This window comes from Panthera uncia, chromosome X, assembly GCF_023721935.1.
Source record: "Panthera uncia isolate 11264 chromosome X, Puncia_PCG_1.0, whole genome shotgun sequence".
Taxonomy (NCBI): domain Eukaryota; kingdom Metazoa; phylum Chordata; class Mammalia; order Carnivora; family Felidae; genus Panthera; species Panthera uncia.
Genome location: NC_064817.1, coordinates 50,039,830 through 50,064,334, shown reverse-complemented (window position 1 = coordinate 50,064,334; position 24,505 = coordinate 50,039,830). Strand labels below are relative to the sequence as shown.

Sequence of the window (24,505 nt, the reverse complement as noted above, 5' to 3'; positions counted from 1 at the left end):
TTGGGAGATTTTTGATAACCGATTCAATTTCTTCGCTGGTTATGGGTCTGTTCAAGCTTTCTATTTCCTCCTGATTGAGTTTTGGAAGAGTGTGGGTGTTTAGGAATTTGTCCATTTCTTCCAGGTTGTCCAATTTGTTGGCATATAATTTTTCATAGTATTCCCTGCAAATTCTTTGTATCTCTGAGGGATTGGTTGTAATAATCCCATTTTCATTCATGATTTTATCTATTTGGGTCATCTCCCTTTTCTTTTTGAGAAGCCTGGCTAGAGGTTTGTCAATTTTGTTTATTTTTTCAAAAAACCAACTCTTGGTTTCGTTGATCTGCTCTACCGGTTTTTTAGATTCTATATTGTTTATTTCTGCTCTGATCTTTATTATTTCTCTTCTTCTGCTGGGTTTAGGATGCCTTTGCTGTTCTGCTTCTAGTTACTTTAGGTGTGCTATTAGATTGTGTATTTGGGATTTTTCTTGTTTCTTGAGCTAGGCCTGGATTGCGATGTATTTTCCTCTCAGGACTGCCTTCGCTGTGTCCCAAAGCGTTGGGATTGTTGTATTTTCATTTTCGTTTGTTTCCATATATTTTTTAATTTCTTCTCTAATTGCCTGTTTGACCCACTCATTCTTTAGTAGGGCGTTCTTTAACCTGCATGCTTTTGGAGGTTTTCCAGACTTTTTCCTGTGGTTGATTTCAAGCTTCATAGCATTGTGGTCTGAAAGTATGCATGGTATAATTTCAATTCTTGTATACTTATGAAGGGCTGTTTTGCCACCCAGTATATGATCTATCTTGGAGAATGTTCCATGTGCACTGGAGAAGAAAGTATATTCTGTTGCTTTGGGATGCAGAGTTCTAAATATATCTGTCAAGTCCATCTGATCCAATGTGTCATTCAGGGCCCTTGTTTCTTTATTGACCATGTGTCTAGATGATCTATCCATTTCTGTAAGTGGGGTATTAAAGTCCCCTGCAATTACCACATTCTTATCAATAAGGTTGCTTATGTTTATGAGTAATTGTTTTATATATTTGGGAGCTCTGGTATTCGGCACATAGACATTTATAATTGTTAGCTCTTCCTGGTGGATAGACCCTGTAATTATTATATAATTCCCTTCTTCATCTCTTGTTACAGCCTTTAATTTAAAGTCTAGTTTGATATAAGTATGGCTACTCCAGCTTTCTTTTGGCTTCCAGTAGCATGATAAACAGTTCTCCATCCCCTCACTCTCAACCTAAAGGTGTCCTCAGATCTAGAATGAGTCTCTTGTAGACAGCAAATAGATGGGTCTTGTTTTTTTTATCCATTCTGATACACTATGTCTTTTGGTTGGCACATTTAATCCATTTACATTCAGTATTATAGAAAGATATGGGTTTAGAGTCATTGTGATGTCTGTATGATTTATGCTTGTAGTGATGTCTCTGGTACTTTGTCTCACAGGATCCCCCTTAGGATTTCTTGTAGGGCTGGTTTAGTGGTGACAAATTCCTTCAGTTTTTGTTTCTTTGGGAAGACCTTTATCTCCCCTTCTATTCTAAATGACAGACTTGCTGGGTAAAGGATTTTCGGCTGCACATTTTTCCTGTTCAGCACATTAAAGATCTTGTGCCAATCCTTTCTGGCCTGCCAAGTTTCAAAAGAGAGATCAGTCAGGAGTCTTATAGGTCTCCATTTATATGTTAGGGCACGTTTACCCCTTGGTGCTTTCAGAATTTTCTCTTTATCCTTGTATTTTGCCAGTTTCACTGTGATATGTCGTGCAGAAGATCGATTCAAGTTACGTCTGAAGGGAGTTCTCTGTGCCTCTTGGATTTCAATGCCTTTTTCCTTCCCCAGTTCAGGGAAGTCTCAGCTGTTATTTCTTCAAGTACACCTTCAGCACCTTTGCCTCTCTCTTCCTCCTCTGGAATACCTCTTATGTGTCGATTATTTCTCTTTAGTGCATCACTTAGTTCTCTAATTTTCCCCTCATACTCCTGGAGTTTTTTATCTCTCTTTTTCTCAGCTTCCTCTTTTTCAATAACTTTATCTTCTAGTTCACCTATTCTCTCCTCTGCCTCTTCAATCCGAGCTGTCGTCATTTCCATTTTGTTTTGCATTTCGTTTAAAGCGTTTTTCAGCTCCTCCTGACTGTGCCTTAGTCCCTTGATCTCTGTAGCAAGAGATTCTCTGCTGTCCTCTATACTGTTTTCAAGCCCAGCGATTAATTTTATGACTATTATTCTAAATTCACTTTCTGTTATATTATTTAAATCCTTTTTGATCAGTTCATTGGCTGTTATCCTGGAGATTCTTCTGAGGGGAATTCTTCCGTTTGGTCATTTTGGATAGTCCCTGGAGTGGTGCGGGGGACCTGCAGGGCACTTCCCCCGTGCTGTGGTGTATAACTGGAGTTGGTGGGCGGGGCCGCAGTCCGACCTGATGTCTGCCCCCAGCCCACCGCTGGGGCCACAGTCAGACTGGTGTGTGCCTTCTCTTCCCCTCTCCTAGGGGCGGGATTCACTGTGGGGTGGCGTGGCCCGTCTGGGCTACTTGCACACTGCCAGGCTTGTGGTGCTGGGGATCTGGCGTATTAGCTGGGGTCGGTAGGCAAGGTGCACGGGGGCAGGAAGGGCTGGCTTAGCTCTCTTCTCCTTAGGTGATACACTTCAGGAGGGGCTGTGTGGCAGCGGGAGGGAGTCAGACCCGCTGCCAGAGGGTTGGCTCCGCAGAAGCACAGTGTTGGGTGTTTGCGCGGAGTGAGCAAGTTCCCTGGCAGGAACTGGTTCCCTTTGGGATTTTGGCTGGGGGATGGGCGAAGGAGATGGCACCTTTGTTCCCTGCCAAGCTGACCTCTGTCGTCCCGGGGCTCAACACCTCTCCCTCCCTTTGTCCTCCAGCCTCCCGCTTTCTGAGCAGAGCTGTTAGCTTATAACCTTCCAGATGTTAAGTCCCGCTTGCTGTCGGAACACACTCCTTCCGGCCCCTATGCTTTTGCAAGCCAGACTAGGGGGCTCTGCTTGGCCGGCAGGCTGCCCCTCTGCTCCGGCTCCCTCCTGCCAGTCCGTGTAGCGTGCACTGCCTCTCCGCCCTTCCTACCCTCTTCCGTGGGCCTCTCATCTGCGCTTGGCTCTGGAGACTCCTTTCTGCTAATCCTCTGGAGGTTTTCTAGGTTATTTAGGCAGGTGTAGGTGGAATCTAAGTGATCAGCAGGACGCGTGGTGAGCCCAGCGTCCTCCTATGCCACCATCTTCCCTCTGTATTTTTACTTTCTATATCATTTATTTATGTTCCAAAATTTATTATTTCCTTAATTATATTGTTTTTACCTTTTGTTTGTTGTTCTTTCTCTAGCTCCTTTAGGTGTAAGCTTAGGTAAGTTATTTGAGATTTTTCTTTCTTCTTGAGTTTTGCTTGTATTACTATAAACTTCCATATTAGACCACACTTGCTGCATACCAATAGTTTTGGACCATTGTGTTTTCATTTTCATTTGTTTCTATGTAATTTTTATATCATTTCCTGGTTGACCCATTCATTGTTTAGTAGCGTGTTATTTAACCTCCATGTATTTGTGGGATTTCCTGATGTTTTCTTGTGGTTGACTTTTAGTTTCGTAGTGTTTTGATCAGAAAAAGTGTATGGTATGACTACAATCTTCTTGAGTTTGTTGAAGCTTGTTTTGTGTTCTAATATGTGATCTAGTCTGGAGAATGTTCTGTGTACTTGAAAAGAATGTGTATTCTGCTGTTTTCAGATGAACTGTTTTAGATATATGTTAAGTCCACCTGGTCCAGTGAGTCATTCAAATCCACTGTTTTCTTGTTTATATTCTTAGAGGCTCTATTGATGTAATTAGGATGTTAAAGTCCCCTACTATTATGGTGTCATTATCAATTCATTCTTTTATGTTTGTTATTAACTGTTTTATGTATTTGGGTGCCTCCATGTTGGGTGCATAAGTATTTACATTTGTTATATCTGCTTGATTAATTGTCCTAATAGTTATGATAGTGCCCTTCTTTATCTCTTGTTACTTTGTTTTAAAATCTACTATGTTCAGGGGCGCCTGGGTGGCTCAGTCGGTTAAGCGTCTGACTTCAGCTCAGGTCATGATCTCACAGTTTGTGGGTTTGAGCCCTGCGTCAGGCTCTGTGCTGATAGCTCAGAGCCTGGAGCCTGTTTCAGATTCTGTGTTTCCCTCTCTGTCTGCCCCTCTCTTGTTCACAGTCTCAAAAACAAATAAACATTAATTTTTTTAAATCTAAGTTCAATATAAGTATTGTTACTACAGCTTTTATTCGACCTCCATTAGCAAGATGTTTCTCAACCCCCTCACTTTGAATCTTCAGGTGTTTTTTGATGTAAAATGAGTCTTTTGTAGGTGGCATATAGAGCTTGTTATATATATATATATTCTATATATATATATATATATATTCTATATATATATATATATATATTCTGTCATCCTATGTCTTTTTATTGGAGCATTTAGTTCACTTGCTTTCAACATTATTGATACATATGTATTTATTATATTATTTCTTTTGTGGTTGAAGATTTTCTCTGATTATTTCTTGTCTTTCTCTTCAGTTTCCTGGTTTTCTTTGGTAATATATTTGGATTTCATTCTCTTTATTCTTTCCATTTTTGATATATGGTTACCATTAGGTTTGTGTGTAAATTCTTCTGCATATAGCAGTCTATATTAAGTTGATGGTTGTTTAAGTTTGAACTCATTCTTTATTCCTCTCCTCCCTAAATTTTGGGTATATACTGTCATATTTTATATCCTTTTATTTTGTGAGATCGATTTTTTAGATAAATATTCATTTTTGCTGCTTTTGTGTTTCCTACCATATAATGGACTATTATTCAGCAATAAAAAGGAATGAAATTTTTCCATTTGCAATAACATTGCAAAGGGAATATGGGTGAAATTGGTGACATTGATAAAGAGTGCACTTGCTGTGATGACTACTGGGTTATGTATGGAATTGTTGAATCACTGTATGGTACACCTGAAACTAATATAACTGTATGTTAACTATACTGGAATTAAAATAAAATTTAAAAATAAAAAAAAAAAGTTAAAAAATAGTATGTCCTCAGAGCAGTGGTTCCCAAGTCTGGCTACTCATTGGAATCATCAAATATACTGATGGCTGTATCCCACGACTAGAGATTGTAATTTTATCTGAGGATGAGGTCTGGTCTTTTAAAACAACTTTTACAATTCCAATGTGCAGACCAATTTAGGCACCACTGGCTGAAAGTTTTCTTGTGAAGGATTTAAAGCCCACATAATACATGGTTTACTTTTCTTTTTTTAAATTTTTTTAACATTTACTTATTTTTGAGACAGGGAGAGACAGCATGAACGGGGGAGGGTCAGAGAGAGAGGGAGACACAGAATCTGAAACAGGCTCCAGGCTCTGAGCTGTCAGCACAGAGCCTGACGCGGGCCTCGAACTCACGGACCGTGAGATCATGACCTGAGCTGAAGTCGGATGCTTAACCAACTGAGCCACTCAGGCGCCCCCATGGTTTACTTTTCTGTGCAAGTGTGGTTCACCAAGAAGGAGACTGGTAAATGAGACAGTGTGCTAGGTTCAAGACAGCCTGGAAGTCTTACCTGGGTCTGTTTCCTCATCTGTAAAACTAGCATAACTACATTTAGGTTATAAAATTGACATGTTTCATAAGCAACAAAGTACTTCCCAACAGCTTTTGTACATATATACACTCCATCTTCACTTCACACTCCACTCCTCACTGCCTTTTGCAACAGAGTTCAAGGTAATTTCTCTGACCTTTATTGGAACTGCAATAAGTAGTAGGAAATTGGGAAGCCTGGAGTACTTCCCAGTAAGGAAGCAGGACAGGGCCTGACTATCCCAGGAGGAGTCTAGTGACCCTTCACAAGAAATTCCAAAGCCCCAAGTCCAAGTGAGCCCAGGAGCATCCCATTATCAATTCAGGGCCCACCTACACTGGAAAAGACCTGTAGTCCTGGAAACTGTGTAGGCAATTAAGTCAGACAGTCTTGTCACTTGGGTAGTGTTTTTTCAAGTCCATTGCTTCCTTCTTAAAATGAGGATGGTAATATCCACTCTCCATAGGAGTGAAATGAGTATGAAATGAGACCAGGATTGGAAGGTGGTCTACAGAATGTAAATTACAGTGAAGTATCTTACAACCACCCACTCATACATACTACAACAAAATATCAAGTCACAGAGAAGTCTTCCTAACTTTTATTGGCACTGAAACAGAACATGAGTTGAGCATAAACCCCTCCAATTTTTTTTTAAAACCCCCCAAAATACACATACACACAAAAACCTAAATACAAAATCTAACCTTTCTTCCCAGCCTCCCTGTGAATGGGTTATTGCCCTTAAGGCAGCTAAACTGCCCTACAATTTCAGGTTTGAATTTAGCTAGTATAGGGCATATCACCAAGAGAGTGTCAATATAATTCACAGAAATGCACATGACTCCCCAAGGTCAGTCAGAATGAAGTCAGGGAGGGATCAAAGCCAAGGGCTCTGGGCTAGGGGCATTGCATGGAAGGACAGTATAACCCCTTGGGAACTGAACTCTTGGGAGAAGGCAAAATAAAAACAATGAAACAAATACCAAGTATTTTAAGAAGGGACTTTAGGACCTATAGTGACAGGTGACATCACTAATACTGAAAGCTTCTTGCAATAATGTTTCTGGCAAAATATTCTTTAATAATATAATAGATGCTTCCCAGGTGTGGGGATGGTAAGGGAATGAGGCCAAAATGATCCTGCTTCAAGACTAATATCTTCTAAGAGTGCATTAGCAAGAAACACAGAAATCAATATTGAATTAGATGCCACTAGAATATATAATACTTGAAAAAAAAAAAAAGAGCACACATGAAACATAGAGGAAGGGGAGGTTAATCCTGGGTTGAAAGAAAGAGGTTGGAGTGTAGAAGGGACCAGACCAGAGACCCCAACAGCTCTCTGGTTTACAACTTCAAGGGGCAGCACAGCTGGGGCAAGACTTGGGTAGAGGTTTGTTAAACAGAAGCAGGGCCCATTCATCACCTTGGAGGGGGTGAGGGAAAGGAGCTATTAGGGATCTCAGGGGGTCAAGTAAACAGTGGGATCCAGGCTGAAGGCTTTTCTCACCACACTCAGCATCTTCTACCCACTCACCAATTGAACCAACTGGCATCAAGCTCCAGAGCTCACCATACTAAGGCATGGATGGCCCTGAAGCAGGAATGGTGGCCCACATAGCTCTGATGGAAGCTCTGATGAAAGAAGTGACCTTAGAACCCTGGAAGAAAAAATACTGAAGCCCAGTGTGAACATTTCCTCCCTTTGGCAAGAGTGCTGGATGGGACTGGCTATGTTTTTGGGTAACCATCCCTACCATTCTAGCTGGAGGGAATTTGGGGGTTGGAGTGGGGAGGGGCAGATCTCATGAAGGAAGGAACTCAGAATAATACATTTTCCGCCCATAAAGCTCACTTGAAACAAGCCTAGGCTCCTATAAAACATTAGGGTAGGCTCTCCTATCCAGCCTTGCCTGAAGTGAATGGCCAACAGCCTTCTAAAACATTGGTGAAGTCTCTTGAAGGTACTGTCTCCTGCCATCTCACCATGGGGAGAAACTGAATTCCTAAACTCAGGGATAAAACTTACTAGAACTGAGTTTGTAACAGGCCCCATCTGGAAGGCATAGAGAAGAATGAACATCTTTTTAGCTTCCAATCATTATAAAGCCTAAATAACTCTAGAAGAAATGGGAATTGGAAGGGCTAACCCTAGGTCATTTGACATCCTAGAGCATATACTCAGGGCCGTGCCTCCTTTCCTAAACCATGTGATTTTCTGCAAATCACAGGACCCTGAAAAGGAAGGCAGTCTGTGGCAGGGATGTGGGGGTTATTTTTCAACCAATACCACACTTCACCCCTACAGAACAACAGTAAATGAGGGGGTATTTCTCAAATCAAGTGCGAAGTGCCTCTGGGCTAGGGAAGTGGTCTTTTCCTGTAAGCTATATTAAATGGGACAGAGGGAAAGAGGGTCCAATTGGCACCATTGTGGGCCATTTACTTGTCCAAGGAAGTGAGTGGGAGCTGAGGGGCTAGGTTTGGTCCCATGGCTACACTGAATGCTTGGCATGACTCCAGGGCTGTTCTAGTTAGTGGCTTCAGCACAGTGTTAGGCAAGAGTAAAAGAGTGTGGGGGCAAGGAGGAAGGGAGGAGGGGTCCCTACAGTTGGGGTGACCATTACATCGACTCAAATTCATCGATGCGCTGCTTGGTATTGCCCTGCCGGATCTGACGCAAGGTCTTGTATTTGTCTCGGCCAAGTCGCATGTTTTCAGCATGTATCATGTCATTGGCAGTCTTCTTGGACTCATCGCGGGCATTGGCCAGTTCTGAAGTGAGGGCCTGTGCAGGTGTAAGGGGATGAGGGGTTAATGGCTTGATCTAACTTTACCTTCCCTTAAGCAGATTCTCTCTCTCTAACCCCCCTCCACACACATTCACCCCTCTCTTTCTATATACACTAACACACACACACACACACACACACACACACACATTTGTTGAGGACCATTTTCAGCCCTGTTGGGACTGCAGTGGAGCAAAAATAAAACAAACCCCCCACAAACTTAGGGGACCAACTGATTGATGGCAGGTATTCTCTAAGAGTAGAATAATGGTAGAAATCGGGTCAGGGTATTTTCTGAATACAAAAGTTAAATGGAGTATGGGGCAAAAAGAAAAAAACAAGGAATAGGGGGCCAGGTCTGATGACTAAGTGATGAGTGCCTACCCTTAAAGCTTTTGTTAGAGAAAGGCTCAGCCTCCCACACTCCACTGAGACAGGCTCCTCTACCTAACTCCCATGATGATCTAGAGAATGCACATGGTATCTTTGACCCTTTGGCCCTGCCTAGATACCTTCAGATGCTTCTGCACACGCTCATTCTTCTCTGCCTCAGTGGTACGTTCCTCCTCACTGCGGTCCTTGGCCATGGCATCAGCCCGCAGGTCAGCACTGGCCTCTGCCCCATTCTCATCCTGCTCATCCTGCTCATTCTCAGCAGGCTCGGCTACATGAGGTGTACTCATAGCAGTCTTCAACTCAGCACGGGTCTTCTCCAAATCTTCTTGTACCATCTGAGCCTGTCCAGTAACAGAGGGAAAGAAAGACCAGCAGTCAGACCAGGCTAACTTGTGGCATCCTACATGTGCATAGAATGGCCCAGAAGGAGGCAGGCACCAGGTAGCCCAAGTCACTTTGTCTGTCTTTAGTTTCAGCAGCTGTATAATAAGGAGCAATTTACTAACGTCCTGGTGTATTAGAGAATTCTGGAAAGTATTTGAGAAAGCCTCGAGCTCTTTCTCCCATGATGCCTGCTGTCAAGGAGGGATGGAAGGGGTAAGGAGCCCAAATCTGAGGAATCTAAGGAACTGAAACTTATTCATATAGTACTCTTTGCCATAATGCTTTGCTCTGGGCACTGTGTCTCACCTTCTGCTGCCATTCCACAGCTTCACTTTCCTTCTTCTGTCGGGCCATCTCCAGCTGGGAGATTCGAGCTGTCAACTCTGCCATTTCTAAGGCCTATGGATAAATTGGAAGGTTGTGAGAGCTGAGCCTTCTGGTCCTCAGGCCCCAGGTATCTTCAACACCAGTTCTCCTGGGGAACAAATAGGGAACCTGCTGTTCCACTTGCTTGCTGTTCTGGAGACTCTTTTTACCACACCTCCTCCAGGAAGCCTGGAAGACCACTCCTATTCTCAGATCTACTATTCTTTAACTCCAAATAATTTCCATATAAGTCAGAGATCCCCATCTAGACTATAGACCTCCTAAAGACAAACATGTCATTTCTCTCTTCCTCATCTATCTCTTTTTCTCTCTCTCTCTCTTTCCTCTCTCCCCCTCTCCCTCCTTCCCTCTATCCCTCTCCCTCTCAATCTCTCTTACATACACCTACTGCCCACTGCATAGTTAGGGCCTCCATAAAGCTTTGGACATCACTGTGTCACTACCTAAAGTACCAGAACCTTTCCTGTTTTCCTAGAATGCTCAGGGTTTCCACTAAGACTCCTCCCAGGACAAGTATAGGAAAGACACTGTAGTGTCACAAGACGATCTGAACAAGGGAAAAAGCTTATGCACACCCTCATACCTTGGACAGATATCCTAGAGGAAACTTCCCTCTGCTAACTAGGTCTTAGTTCCTGCACTCTCATTCCAAACAGTACAAGGGAAGAACATATATCAAGGAATTTGGGCCACAGGTTCTTAATTTCTGAGTCACAGAACCCTTGGAAACATGATAAAAGTAAGTATGCTAACCCTCCTCCCTGATAAATGCATAGACATATAGTCTTACATATGATTTAGAGAGCAAACCCTTCAAAGAGAGGCAAAAATGGGTTCTCATCCTTATTCAGTGACATTGTGTGACCTTTGACAAGTCTCTTAAACCTCCCTGAGCCCTAATTTTCTTATCTGGGCATAGTATCCATATGGGTTAACCTCATAGGGTTATTGGAGAGGAAATAAGAAAATAAGGGGAAAGGAAAAGTCACGAGCATAGCTTGTAACACACAGGCAGTCAATTAAGTGTAAATCCCTTTGCTTCCTTCCTCCCTCCCTTTCCTTTGTCAGGTCATCAGCTCAGATACCCAAGGGCTAAGAAGAAAGTAGAATAAAAGTAAGAGTTATGGAAGACAGTTTGCAAAGATTTCTGGGCCACACCAATGACTTTGCATCTTGCTTCTGAATAAGCCATCTGCTGGGGGTCCATACACTGGCACCCTGCTGGAAGAAGCCAGCCCTGCAGGCAAGGGTAACTGTGAATAGGTAGGCAGACAGAGAAGAAAATTCAGGTACCACAATCCTGGCCCATTTGGTAGCTTTACCAGCTGTTCCTGGGTCTTCTTCTGATCCTGAGAGGCCTGCAACAGGGCTTCCTTGGCCTCTTCAGCTTCTTGACGCTCTTTGGCTAGTTTTTCAGCCTCACTCTGGGCACGCTTCCGCTCCTGCTCAAGCTCCAGAGCCCTGCGGGTCTGTTCTTCCAGTTCTGGAAAGAAAAGAAGGGGGAAAAGTGGTGAAGAGTGCAGATATGAAGAAGAAATACCTAGTTTCCTTTCTGGAGATGCTTCACCCTAGAGCACAGCTGGCAGAAAGTTCTAGGCACTCTTCCTCTTGCCCAATCTTTCATCTATCTGTAGCCATATATGGATTATACAGCCTGAGTCTGCAGCTCAGGCAGAATGGTCTCCAGCTCATAAAGTCAGGCTCTAGGAAAACCCAGTCTCAAAAATGACTCTAAGCCTCACCATGCTGAGCCTTCTTAGTCTGTTCCTCAATCTGTTTCAGTTTCTCCATCAGTTCCTCCTTTTCCCGTTCGATCTTCTCCTTCTCCTTTTCTGCCATCTCACGCTTCTTCTTCTCATTTTCCAGCAAAGCACTAAGAACAGAGAAAGGATGGAATAGTATATCAAGGTTACATGGAAAGGCCCCAAGTCTCCCTTGCTCTTGACCCTCAGCCCCTACCACACTTAGGGCTTGTGAGTTGGGAACACATTGCCTTATCTCCACATTTTTGTCTTCACATCATAGCCCCATGTGGGCCAGTATACTCAGGACCCTGTCAGTTCGTCCCTGAGTCAGGAGATCCAACCTGGACTCTCAGCTCTACTAGTAACCAATGGGTAACCAGTGGGTAACCTTAGCTATGTCACTTCTTTGTTCTTGTTCTCAGTATCTCATCTGTAAAATGGCCTATTTGTCCTGCCTTGTCTACCTCATAGGGAGTCAAGTTTTGACTCTGCTAGGATACTGTGCTTCAAGTCCAATAATCTCTATGGCTAGGGTATCAGTCCTTAGGCCTAACTCTGCTTGCCCTCTGAAGCCCAGCTGTAGGCTCTTTTTTTCCCCAGAATGTGTTGCGAATCTAGAACAAGCATTCACTTTTTCTTGTCCCAATACCTCTTTAAAGAGGTTGCCTTCTCACTCTAGCCTAGATGTCTTTTCTTTTTCTGGTCCCTCAGAATACTTGTCCTATCCTTCTCCCCATCTTTCCTCTTTATTATTTTTCTCCACATCACTTCTTACCATCTCACATACTGTTTAATTTGCTTATTTGTTCTGCCTCTTCCCACTAGAATATCAGCTTCCTGAGAGCAGAGATTTTTGTTTTTTTTTTCACTGCTCAATAATTATTGAGTGAAAAGATGACCCAGCCTTTGTACCTTCAACAGTTATGTACATACTGTTTTTTTTTTTCTCTTTATCCTACAAGACTATATATAAGGTCCTTGAGGGAAGGTTACTGTCAGATCCAGCTCTGTGAACTGCCCCCAATCTCAGTAAAATTTTTTTGAATAAGAACCATGGTGTCTAACGTCTCAGACATGAACTGATTTATATTAGAAGCTTCTTGAGGTTCCAAACTCTTTATGACAGAGTACCTACTAGAGCAGTGCTCTCAAACCTTGAAATGTATAGCAATCACCTGGGATCTCATTTTTTAAATAAACCTATTGAGGTGAAATTCATATAATAGTAACCATTATAAACCAAACAATTTGGTGGCATTTAGTACATTCACAATGTTGTATATTTGCCACTTCTATCTAGTTCAAAAACATTTTCATCACTCCAAAACAAAAGCCTATACCCATTAACGAAGTCTCTTCCTATCTCTCCTCCCCATAGCCCCTAATAACTACCAACTTGCATTCTGCCTCTACAGATTTATCTATTCTAGATATTTCATATAAATGGGATCATACAGTATGTGAACTTTGTGTCTGGTTTCTTTCACTTAGCATAATGTTACAGAGGTTCATAAACATTGCAATATGTATCAGTACTTCATTCCTTTTTAGAGCTGAATAATATTCCATTGTATGGTTGTACGATTTGTGTATCCATTCATTGGTTGGGCATTTGGACTGTTTCTACCTTTTGGATATGAACACTTGTGTACATGTACTCTTTAAGTTTATTTACTTTTGAGGGAGAGAGAGAGAAAGTGTGAGTAGGGGAGGGGCAGAGAGAGAGGGAGAGAGGGAGAGAGGGAGAATCCCAAGGAGGCTCCACGCTCTTAGTGTAGAGTCAGATGCTTACCTGACTGAGCCACCCTGGCGACCCACATGTACTCTTTTCAACGCTTTTGAGTATATACCTAGTAGTGGAGTTGTGGGATCATATGATAATTCTGTTTATTTTTTAAATTTTTTAAATATTTATTTTTGAGAGGGAGAGAGACATATTGTTAGCACGGGAGGGGTAGAGAGAGAGAAGGAGATACAGAATCTGTGGCAGGATCCAGGCTCTGAACTGTCAGCACAGAATCCAATGCAGGGCTTGAACCCATGAACCGCAAGATCATGACCTGAGCAGAGGTCAGAGAGTCAACCGACTGAGCGACCCAGGTGCCCCTCATGTGGTAATTCTATGTTACATCTTTTGAGAAACCACCAAAACTATTTTCCACGGTAGCTGAAACATTTTACATTTCTACCAGTAATTTACATGAGTTTCAATTTCTCCACATGCTTGACAATGCTATTATTTTCTGTATTGATTTATTTACTTATTCTATATTAGTGAGTTATCAAGTGCTACCTCATTGTAGTTTTGATTTGCATTTCCCTAATAGACTAAGGATGTTTTCATGTGCCTGGTGGCTTCTTTGGAGAACTGATCACCTAGCATCTTAAGATGCAGACTCTGAGTCAGTAGATCTGGGGTAGGGTCTCAGATTCTGACTTTCTAATAAGTTCCCAAGTAGATGTTGATGTGGCTGAGCCTTGCTACACTTTCAATAACAAAGGGGTTACAGAGAGAGTACAGGGGCTTCATAAGGAAAATTCTGGTGGCTCTTCCTAATTCCACTCAAAAATCCCTACAGAATCCATGTTTAAATGTGAATGAAAGTTTCTGCTAATGCCACCACACTGGTCAGATAATCTGGAGCAACCCAGAATCTGCATAGAAGAGCAGCAACATTAAGGTTAAAGACAATGTAGAACTATGAAATCCTTCATGAGCCTCTGAAATCCTAGGTTTCTAATGCCTGCTTCCTGGGTAAAGGGATGCCTGAGACTTGAGAAAGTGTCAGCCCTGTACAGCTCCCTCTCTCTACCTATCCAAGGATGGCTTCATATCTTTGTTTTTTGTTTTTGTTTTTGTTTTTTATAATTTGACACCTTTGAGAAGTTTCTTTTCCCCAGCTCCAGCCTCCACTCCACTCCAGTTCCACAGAACTTACCGTTCCATCTGTTTCTGGTGCTTCTCCTCCCGGGCCTGTGCCTTCATCTGCTGCACCTCAATGGTGTCAGGCTTGCGGCGGCGCATGTATAGTTCATGGTTCCCCATGCACAGGGCCAAGATACGCTTGTTAATCCGCAGCCGGGGAGCATAAAAGACAAAGTCCTGATGGGAAACCAATAATAAAAATGAATTTTAAGGGACAGATGAAGGTAAGCTTTTGCTTTTTGAAAAGCTAAGTCCAAAAGCATAGGAAAGGTTTTTTAGCCCGATTTTCTCATGTTAGAAATAGGAAAATTAATTATCAGAGTGTTGAAGTGACATAGCAAGCTAGCAACAGACCCAGGACTAGAACCCAGGTTTTTTGTTTCTGAAAACTACCAAACTACAATTTCTTGCAACTTGTGCTTATGAAAGCATCCTAAAATACCCTCAATCTAATTGAAAGATAGGAACTGACTACATTTGCTAATCAGGGATCCTGCTGAATCTCAGGGGCCTCTTTTAGACACCCAATAACCCCTACATAACACACTGGTGAGTGCAGTATGGGTGGCTGGACTGTTTCTATAATCTCCTAAAAGCACATCCCAGACACAGCCCCTTAAATTATTTTTGGAATAAGGCAAGTTGTAAATACATACGTGAATACCTAAATCTCCTTAACATTGACTGTCTTAGCTGTCCTTTTTTTTTAAAAGAAGCCCTTGATCTCAGCTGGCTTTATTACTTACCTTTATCTTATGAAAGTTGAACACAGCAGCAGTTTCAATAAACACACACACACACACACACACACACACACAAATTGTGTGAGTCTGAGTTTGTTATTACAGATACCACTGGACCAAGATTATCAGATAATGGATTAACTACTAGCTCCTCTGCCACTGAACCCAAACTACTACTGTATAAGCTACTATATAGCTTAGTGTGCAGTGGAAGGAGCACAGGCCTTAGAAGTCAAATAACTTAGGTATAAATCCCAGATTTACCATTTTAGTTGTGTGATCTTGGGCAAATCACTCCATCTCTCTGAAACTCAGTTTAATCAGTTATAAAATTGGTATGCTACTACCTGACAATGCTGTTGAGGGTTAAATGAGATTATATATATACATATATATATATATACATATAAAGTGCCTAGCAGCAGAAGTTCAGAGACCTCAGGGCTGGAGAAGAATGGTTGAGGCCTCATGAGAATGGTCTGGCTGGGCATGGCCATTGACCCTTGTTGCACATGAGGTACACCAAAAGAGGAGACTCTTTTTTGTTTTTTTGTTTTCTATCCTACTCCCAATCACCAGCTTTCCAGTCTTATTAGCCACAGGCAACTGAAAGGGTGAAAAGTATAGTGAGGATATTAAAGGAATGAATAGACCCAAAGCCCTTTCTTGTTCTTGGGTTGTTGTGGCGATAAGTCTTGAGAGGACAGCAGCAAAGTAACACCAAAAAACAAGTTTGGAGGATCATCTTTGGATCTGAACTTCTGACTCTATTCTTTCTTTACAATTAAAAATAGGCCAAAGTACATGAACAGTTTAACTTTCTGGAGCCTAGATGCTTTAAAAAACAGATACACTCTCTGTTTCCACCTCTAGAGCATCAGGGCAGCAGAAGACAGTGGCTAAGAGGCAGCATTTAGATTGCCTATGGCTCTCCCTCATCCATGCTTCTCCTGAGACACAAGTAGCAGGGCGGCACCAGCTACAGGATGCCTCTTAGCCATGTCTTGGCATCAAAATCCCCTTCCGGTGCCAATCTCCTTTTGTGCCTCCTCCCCCCTACAAAAAAAAAAAAAAAGCCAGAAAAATGAGAGCAAGATGGTATGATTGCTCCTAGCATTATCCAGGTCTTGGTAAGTACCTGTCTTGGCCAGTAGGAGGAATCACTTACCGGGGCTTTTTTGTCAATGGGCTTGATGACAAATTTCTTGTCATTGAAAGAAATGTTTCTGATTTCACTCCAGGGAAAGCCTATCTTGGGAGTCAGTCTGTAGAGAACAAGAACATCAGGACAAGGGAAAGACAAGAAGGACATATAGGGTTGGTGGTTTGCCCTCCACGCGCCCAACTTCTTCCTTAAGGAGGTAGATACAGTGTTACCCTATGCCATGAGGTCAGATGCCAGTATTGAGGGTGCACAAAAGACCTCCTGATACTACAACCAACATATTATTCCTTGTCCCAATCTTTGAGGTTTGTTTTTTTTTTGTGTATTTTTTATTGAGGCATAGACCTTATAAAAATCTCTCACAAGAATCTCCAGCCCTATTTTATTGGGACTCTTCCTCTCGAGGTTGTAACAGCTGGGAGAATGTAAACAATGAGCTCTAAGATTCAGAAATTACATGAACAATAATTTATTATATCCATCCTCACCAAGGGCAGACAAAAGGGAAAAAATAAGCAAGTGAGATATGTCTGTAGCAAGAGGGATTATAGGCCAAAAGGTATTTAATCGTCATATGGGAATGGGATTAATTATAAACCCTCACAAGGTAGGTTCTAGGCTAGTGCTGTCCAATGGAAATATAATGAGAACCACACATGTAATTTTAAATTTTCTAATAGCTATATGAAAATAAGTAAAAAGAAGTAGGGTGGAATTAAATATAATAACAGTTCATTTAACCCAGTATATCCAAAATACTATCATTTGAACATGTAGATTAATATTAAAAAATATTAATGAGACATTCTACATTCTGTATTTCACACTAAGTCTCTAAAGTCTGGTGTATAGTTTATACTTACAACATATCTTAATTCAAGAGTAGCCACATTTCAAAGTGCATAACAGCCACATGTGGCCAGTGACTACTGTAGTGGACACTGCAAATCTAGTCAATGCAAGATCTAGAGGCCTGGGAGGTTGTGCAAACATTTGGGCTGATCTAAACTAGGTAAAAAAAGGTGGGACCCATGTGGGACCCAGGAGGTATAGTCCTACTTCATGATGAGCCCTAGGTGTCAGAGTGGCCCAAATAAACTAAGAGACCTCTGAGCTATACCTGTCATTCTGCTCATAGATGTTGAGACCTAGAGCATCCACCCCCAGCCACAGCTCTGAGCCTTTCTTGTTCTTGATGCTGAAGTAGTTCACACCATACATCTCCAGGTCCTGGGCAATCTTCAGATACTCTAGGACAGCATCTTCCCTAAATGACAGATATGGAGGTGTTACAGAGGGGAGCCTATGAATTAGACCCAGGAAGACAGCATCCCTGTTCTGCACTTCTGACAAGAATATTCTTAGCAGAGCCCAGATAGTGTGGTGATGGCAAAATGAGAAGATTTATTCCTGAACTAGACAACACCTAAATGATTTACCATGTTTAGAGAGCTCCTTCCCCATTTCTTTGTTGGTAAGAAGCTCTTGGTACCCCAGAAGTTCTCTAGAGATACTGAGGTCCCTTTCATTTCTTTACAGTCAAAACTGTTTGGGCTAACAGTTGCCATCATTCACAAAAATAATCCTGATTTGCCTTCTATCTCTACTTTCCCTTATAAATTGCATTCCTGTCCTTTTATCTCCAACATCTCCAGTGTCTTTAGTCTTTTGCCTCTTTTCCCCCAGAACATACTCTCATTCTCCCTTAAAAAAAAAGCAGTAGAACCCATAGTTTCCAGGGCAGGCTTACCTAAGCATGCCCCGGTGCTCCTCATGCCACACCTGGATCCGCTCCTCCCACTGGTCCTTGTTGAGTTTATGCTGCTCCAGGACCCTGGAAACACAACAGATAGTAGTTTCAAGCACAAAACCCAAATGAAGGAGTAAAAGGGAGCTCACTTAGCTCTCTGAAGGGTTGATGCAAAGAAAATATGGAAGTCAGCCCACTGAAGTCATATTAGAAGTAGATGGAAATTACAGCAGGAGGTATTAATTAGACATAGGGAACTGCCTGAGATGTAGGAGGGTTACAATAATGGGTGGAAAAGAAAGACAATGGAAACACCTTCCTTTGTAGTTTTAACCAAAAAATCCAATACTAAGGGGGTACCTGGGTGGCTCAGTTGGTTAAGTGTCCAACTCTTGATTTCGGCTCAGGTCATAAACTCACATTGTGAGATTGAGCCCTGTGTCAGGCTCCATGCTGGGAGTGGAGCCTGCTTAAGATCCTCTCTCTCCATCCCCCTCTGCCTGCTTCTCTCTCTCTCTCTCTCTCTCTCTCTCTCTCTCTCAAACACACACACACACACACACACACACACACACACAATAATATGTTGTGGTCTCCAAGTAGGGCAGTAATGTATCAAGAGTCTGTGCTGAATTGAGAGGCTAAGAGTCAGGACACTCTCTCCTAGATCCCTGTGGGACCAATAGTTTGTGTTTATGAGAAAATTGCTCAGGGATGAGATAACAGCCCGTGTGATCAGAGAACTGAGCTCAAATAGCTTTGGAAGAAACTAACAGGCTCAACCTCCCAGATCTACTACATCATAAACAAGACTTGTATTAACTTTTTTGATGTTTATTTGAAAGAGAGAGAGAGAGAGAGAGAGAGAGGCAGAGAGAGAGGGAGACACACAGAATCAGAAGCAGGCTCCAGGTTCTGAGCTGTCAGCACAGAGCCTGATGCAACAACAAACCAACAAACTGCAAGATCATAACCTGAGCTGAAGTCAGATGCTTAAACTGACTGAGCCACCCCGGTCCCCCAAGATTTGTTTTAAATATGCCATCTCAGACATCAAAGCAGTGATCAGGTAGAGTTCCAGGGAACAACCACTATCCCTAACACTTTCAGGTAAGTTGTGCATATGCCACAGCTCCAATGGGACTGAGGATCCCAGAATCAAGAACTTTCCCTTCTATCCAAAAGCTTATGAAAATGGCCATTGGATGCAGTAGGGAAAAAAACAGGGTTAAAAATTCAAAAGACTGGGGCTCCAGGTCTGATTCTGTTTCAAATGAGCTGTGAGAGATCTGGCATTTCATAGTGAGTGCCCCTGCTCTATTTCCTTAGCCAGGAAATAAGTATAATGCCTGCCTTATTCATTTTATGTGTTGTCGCAATGCTAAAACAAAAATAATGAATGTTTGAGAGCATTCAGCTTTGACGTTTATAAAAGCAGAAATCTCTATACACTGGCTGTCAATATTAAAAGACTGTTGGAACTCCCCCACATCCTGGCTTGGGTATTTCTCTCTCTCCTCTATGAACCTCTGATACAAGAGGTCTAAATCAGTGAAAAGGATTGAGAAAATGGAACCAGGATAGGATATGTCAAGCCGTCTCTGGTAATCCATACAAGCACCTGTTTCCAGAGTAAAGAAGTTCTGTAATCAGGCAGAGAGGGAAAAAAAAAAACTTTTTATTTTGAGAGTCAGAGAGACAATAGGGTATGGCGCCATATGCACATATGTCTCTCTGAGCAACATAAGATGGTCCTCAGACAGACCCTAGTGGAAAGGAACAGATCTGGCAGTCCCTGTGTAATAGAGATTGGTCAGCCATGGACTGCAGCCCCCTCCCGCCAAAGGCACCACCTTACCTCTGTGGCAGCAACTTGTCCCCAGCCAAGTAGCCAGACTTGTGGACTTCCTTATTGAAGTCACCATATTTAGACTGGACAGCATAGGAGGCCAGCAGCACAGCAGTCTCAGGTGGGCAGTAAATATCATCATTGAGAATGCCCTCCTTCACTTGCAGGAAGAACAGGCGCTGGGTGATGTCCTGGATCAATTCCTCAGATACATCCTCAGGGTAGAACTTAGCTCGGAACTTGAAGAGTAGGGGGCTTTCCTTCCTCACATCCTGGGCAGTCACCTGGGAGTAATAAGAGGTTATGGGCTCTCAAAAAAATATTTTGGCTGTAGGATGGGGAGAAACACTGAACGATCATCAATTTGGGTAATCCCAAAGAGCCAGGGGACAATTGTTTTGGTAATTCAGAAAGGAGACACATTGCTTTCACTTGGGGACCCAATCTCATGTCCCTAATTGCTTCCCTTCAGAGATTCCTTCCTGAAATGACCTAAGACCCACTAATGATCATAAGCCTTTAAGATCCCACCATCTGACAATATATCCAACTGCCCCCAAATTTTGAGGTTAGGCTTAAGAAAGCTCCTCTTTTAAGTCTCCCCCAACACTGTAAGTTAGCAAAGTAAAAACCAGTATGTATCATTAAGCCCTGGGAATTGGCTAGGCAAGATAACAAACTAGAATGCTTTTTAAAACCTGAAGTTGGCTCTTGAGAGCTCCACATTTGCCCAGCAAATGTCCCCACTCCTCTGGAAAAGAAGACTTTGCCAGCAGAGGGTGGGGCACCTATCCCCTAGACACAATCAGAAACACAAGCCACAGGACGTTGGAAATCCCCAAAGACAAAGTTGGGAAGTTTGAGGATACTGAGATGGAGGACTACCGTGTTCCTGCAGAGATACTGCATGGAGGTGATGAGCTTGAATGGACATATACTCAAATCATCTCATTTGGAGTTCGACTGAGATAGAAAATGAAGAAAGAATGGGTTAAATAGATGATGGGTATTATGGAGGGTACTTGTGATGAGCACCAGATGTTGTATGTAAATAATGAATCACTAAATTCTTCACCTGAAAATAATATTACACTGTATGTTAACTAGCTGCAATTTAAGAACTTGGAGGAAAAAAATATGTGCTAATAAACTTATGTGTAGACGCCTATAGAGGAAAAATAGAAAATCAAGAAAGAGGGAAGCATCTGTATGGAAGTTAGGTATGAGTCGACAGGTGGAGCAGAGACAAAATAAGATTAGGAGACCCTCAAGATTCTTTCTAGTTCAAGAGTCAGTGATTCTCTTTTGAACAATCCTCCTAAAGCCCTTGAGTTTGGCAAGAAAAAATAGGATGCTAATCCCCTCTTGAAAAGGCATTAATGGCTGTGGTCTAAAACAAGTCAAAGTTTAAGACAGAGCTCCCAGGAAAAAAGAAAGGGTCTCTCCATCCTTGGACGTTGGCCATTCTCACTGTTAGAAGTCGAAGTGGAGACAGAGCAAGAGCTCTGCCTTGGCTGAGGTCCTCTGCCTTTATTCTGATCTAGTGGTCAATGGACCACCCAGTGAAAAACACAGCCCAGAATTTTCCAGCTAGCACATATTACCCCATGAATAAGATGTAATGGAGAAATGAATTCCAAACCCAACAATGGGGTAAACAGTTACCTTTTTATTGAGTTTCAGCCAAGTAGAGAAACTTTTAGTGTCCTGGTACTGCAGACCAAAGAACCAAACTTCCCTCAGGCCAATAGTTTTTACCACCTAGAAAAGAAAATAAAAAGCAACAACTGATTGAATACATACTTTGTGCCAGGGACAGAGGATAAAAAAGTCCAACATGGTCCCTGAATTTATTTTTTTTCCAAGTTTTTATTTAAATTCAAGTTAGTTAACATACCATGTGATATTGGTTTCAGGAGTAGAGTTTAGTGATTTATCACTTACACAGTAACACCCAGGGCTCATCACAAGTGCCTCCTAATACCCATCACCCATTTAACCCATCCCCCTCCCACCTCCCCCCTAGCAACCCTCAGTTTGTTCTCTATAGTTAAGAGTCTCTTATCGTTTGCCTCCCTCTCTGTTTTTCTCTTATTTTATTTTTCCTTCTCTTCCCCCATGTTCATCTGTTTGTTTCTTAAATTCCACATATGAGTGAAATCATATGGTATTTGTCTTTTTGTGACTGACTTATTTTGCTTAGCATAATACATTCTAGTTCCATCCACATCACTGCAAATGGCAATATTTCATTTTTCATGGCTGAGTAATATTCCACTATATATATATAGATATATATGCATATATGTATATATGTGTATATATATATATGTATATGTATGTTCCACTATATATTATATATATATATATACATACATACATATATATCATATCTTCTTTATCCATTCATCAGTTGATTGGTCCCTGACTTTATTTTTTTTTAATTAAAAAAAAATGTTTATTTATTTGAGAGAGACAGTACAAGTGGGGGAGGGGCAGAAAGAGAGGGAGACAGAGAATCACAAGCAGGCTCTGCACTGTCAGCACAGAGCCCGACATGGGGCTCGAACTCATGAATCCATGAGATCATGTCCTGAGCAAAAACAAAGTGTCAGACACTTAACCAACTGAGCCACCCAGGCACCCCTGGTCCCTGATTGTAAAGTACATAAGGTGTCCAGGGTCTGGCAAGGAAATACACTTGGGCAGCAGTCAAGAAATGATGTCAGCGTCTCTTTTGCACAAGATACTTCCGCTGAGGTAGGGAACAGGCCTATTACTTATAACCACTACCACACATCAAAAACGTTATATCCATTATCTTCTTTAATTTTCACAAGCCCTGTGATATATTTACAATTAGCCCAAATTTATAGTGAAAATAAGGTTGCAAGAAGTGAAAGTTCAGTTAGTGAGTAGCAGAATCAGGTCTGTTTGACTCCAAACACATTCAAATCCAGTGCTTTCTGCCACTTCTTCCCTCTATGATGTCATGTGCCTTTCCACTCCCAGGATGAATTAAAGGCTGGAAGTAGAAATTGTTGGTTTAACTCCTATATCTTGTTCTGCTGGATTGTTCCTTTATCTTTAGCAAGTACGAATATGCCCACACTCTTTTAACTGAGTCCCATTTACAATGCCCAAGAAATAATGTTTGGGGAGACATAACAGGCATTGTGGTATCTATATACTCCAAAGATATGCTGTGTCTGGGTGCTGAGATGCTTCTTTCCAGCCCTGATTTGAGGCTATTCATGACTCCCCTTACCACTCACACAGGTTGAGAGTGGGAAAGAGGGTAGAAACATGGTGAGTACCTCAGTATGTATAGTGGCTAAGGGGCCCCTTGTGTTGTGGGCCTTGTGGCTGAGAAATGGGTAGGAAAGGGAGAGCAGCCAGGAGATGGGGTTTGTTTTCCAGTCCCTGACATTAGCATGTTAATGGTTCTAGCTGGCAGCTGAACCCAGAATGCCCATCACTGGAGATGGAGGCAATAAAGTTGAGCCACACCCTAATTGGTTATGCTGACTACCTTGAGGCATGGGCAGGGGAGATAGGAGAGTGAGGTGAAGAAATGTACCTGGAGATAGAAACAGGAAAGAAAAACCCAATATTTATAATACCCTTCCTTGTGAACAAATCATATATTCCCTCAACACACACACACACACACACACACACACACACAAACACGTACACACCTCCACTATATCCACAAAGTTTCTACTAGGCACCCAAAGCCAGGCCCCATATTCACTCCCAAAGCTTACAATCTAGAACTTCAGAGGCCCAAAGGAAAAAGGATCTCATATCTATTAAGTAACTATTATGTACCAGGTACTGAACACTGAAAAACCCTGAGATAGCTATTATCTCCATTTTATAAATGAAGAAACAAAAGCTTAGGGGGCAACCTGCCTACAACCATAAAGCCTAGACTAGAATCCTGATATGCATGACTCTAAAACCCTTTCTTTTCTAGCATGCTCTCTTTTAATTACAAGAAATCATAGGGGCTTAGGATCCCTGGGGTTCCCAAATGACTAACTGCCTTGTCTCTCTTTTGTCCACATATCCAAGCAAGGTAATGAGCTTTGACCATCTCTGCAGCTAGATATGGTTCCTGGCTTTCCCACTAGGTTCAGCCAGCAACCACTTTGGAGAGAAACCATATATATCCCCCAGTCATCAAATTTCATTGCTCACTGGGGCATGCATGGTGATCAACCTTCCCTTTCACAGCTTGAATAAGGCATGAATAAACCTGAGTGGAAAGTCTCACCTGTCTCTGATTTGGTGTGTGATCTTTATGCAGCACATTTCCCTCTCTGGGACTTAGCTTCTTCATCTATCAAGCTTTTCCATCTACTACAACTCATATGGCTTGACTAGTCTCTTTCTTACCTCAAGTTCAGTCTACTAATTAGGTTTATTTTTAAATGACTAAGAAATACTGTCCCATTTCCCACCTACCTCTTGCTGACTTGGGTAACTATGAACATGTTTAGAAAAGATAAGTTGTGGGGGACATGGGATGAGAAAAGATAAAAAGACTTCCAGGATTCAAAGGCAAGGTGAGTCCCTGAGTCTAAGTTAACAGTGAAAAGGAATTCCCTATAGGTTTTAGATGTAGAATACAAAATGCTCATGTTGAAATGTGATATTGGCATCTTTTGTGGAGGATAGAGGCAGGGCATGGACAGAAAAGATTATTTAAAGCA

The 24,505-nt window shown here is 42.0% G+C and overlaps 1 protein-coding gene across 1 annotated transcript in view; it reads right to left on the bottom strand.

Annotated features, from left to right (window-relative positions):
- Window positions 1-6,217: 6,217 nt before the first annotated feature.
- Window positions 6,218-24,505, bottom strand: part of MSN (moesin) — a 64,771-nt gene continuing 46,483 nt past the window's right edge. The window contains exons 3-13 of the mRNA XM_049643896.1: window positions 21,450-21,545; window positions 19,794-20,068; window positions 17,936-18,019; window positions 17,306-17,452; window positions 16,189-16,285; window positions 14,291-14,454; window positions 11,349-11,479; window positions 10,929-11,089; window positions 9,526-9,618; window positions 8,952-9,176; window positions 6,218-8,435 (exon numbers count right to left, since the gene is read on the bottom strand). Of these exons, the coding sequence (XP_049499853.1) occupies window positions 8,271-8,435; window positions 8,952-9,176; window positions 9,526-9,618; window positions 10,929-11,089; window positions 11,349-11,479; window positions 14,291-14,454; window positions 16,189-16,285; window positions 17,306-17,452; window positions 17,936-18,019; window positions 19,794-20,068; window positions 21,450-21,545 (1,638 nt within the window). The 3' untranslated portion in view covers window positions 6,218-8,270. The remainder of the gene's footprint in view (window positions 8,436-8,951; window positions 9,177-9,525; window positions 9,619-10,928; window positions 11,090-11,348; window positions 11,480-14,290; window positions 14,455-16,188; window positions 16,286-17,305; window positions 17,453-17,935; window positions 18,020-19,793; window positions 20,069-21,449; window positions 21,546-24,505) is intronic.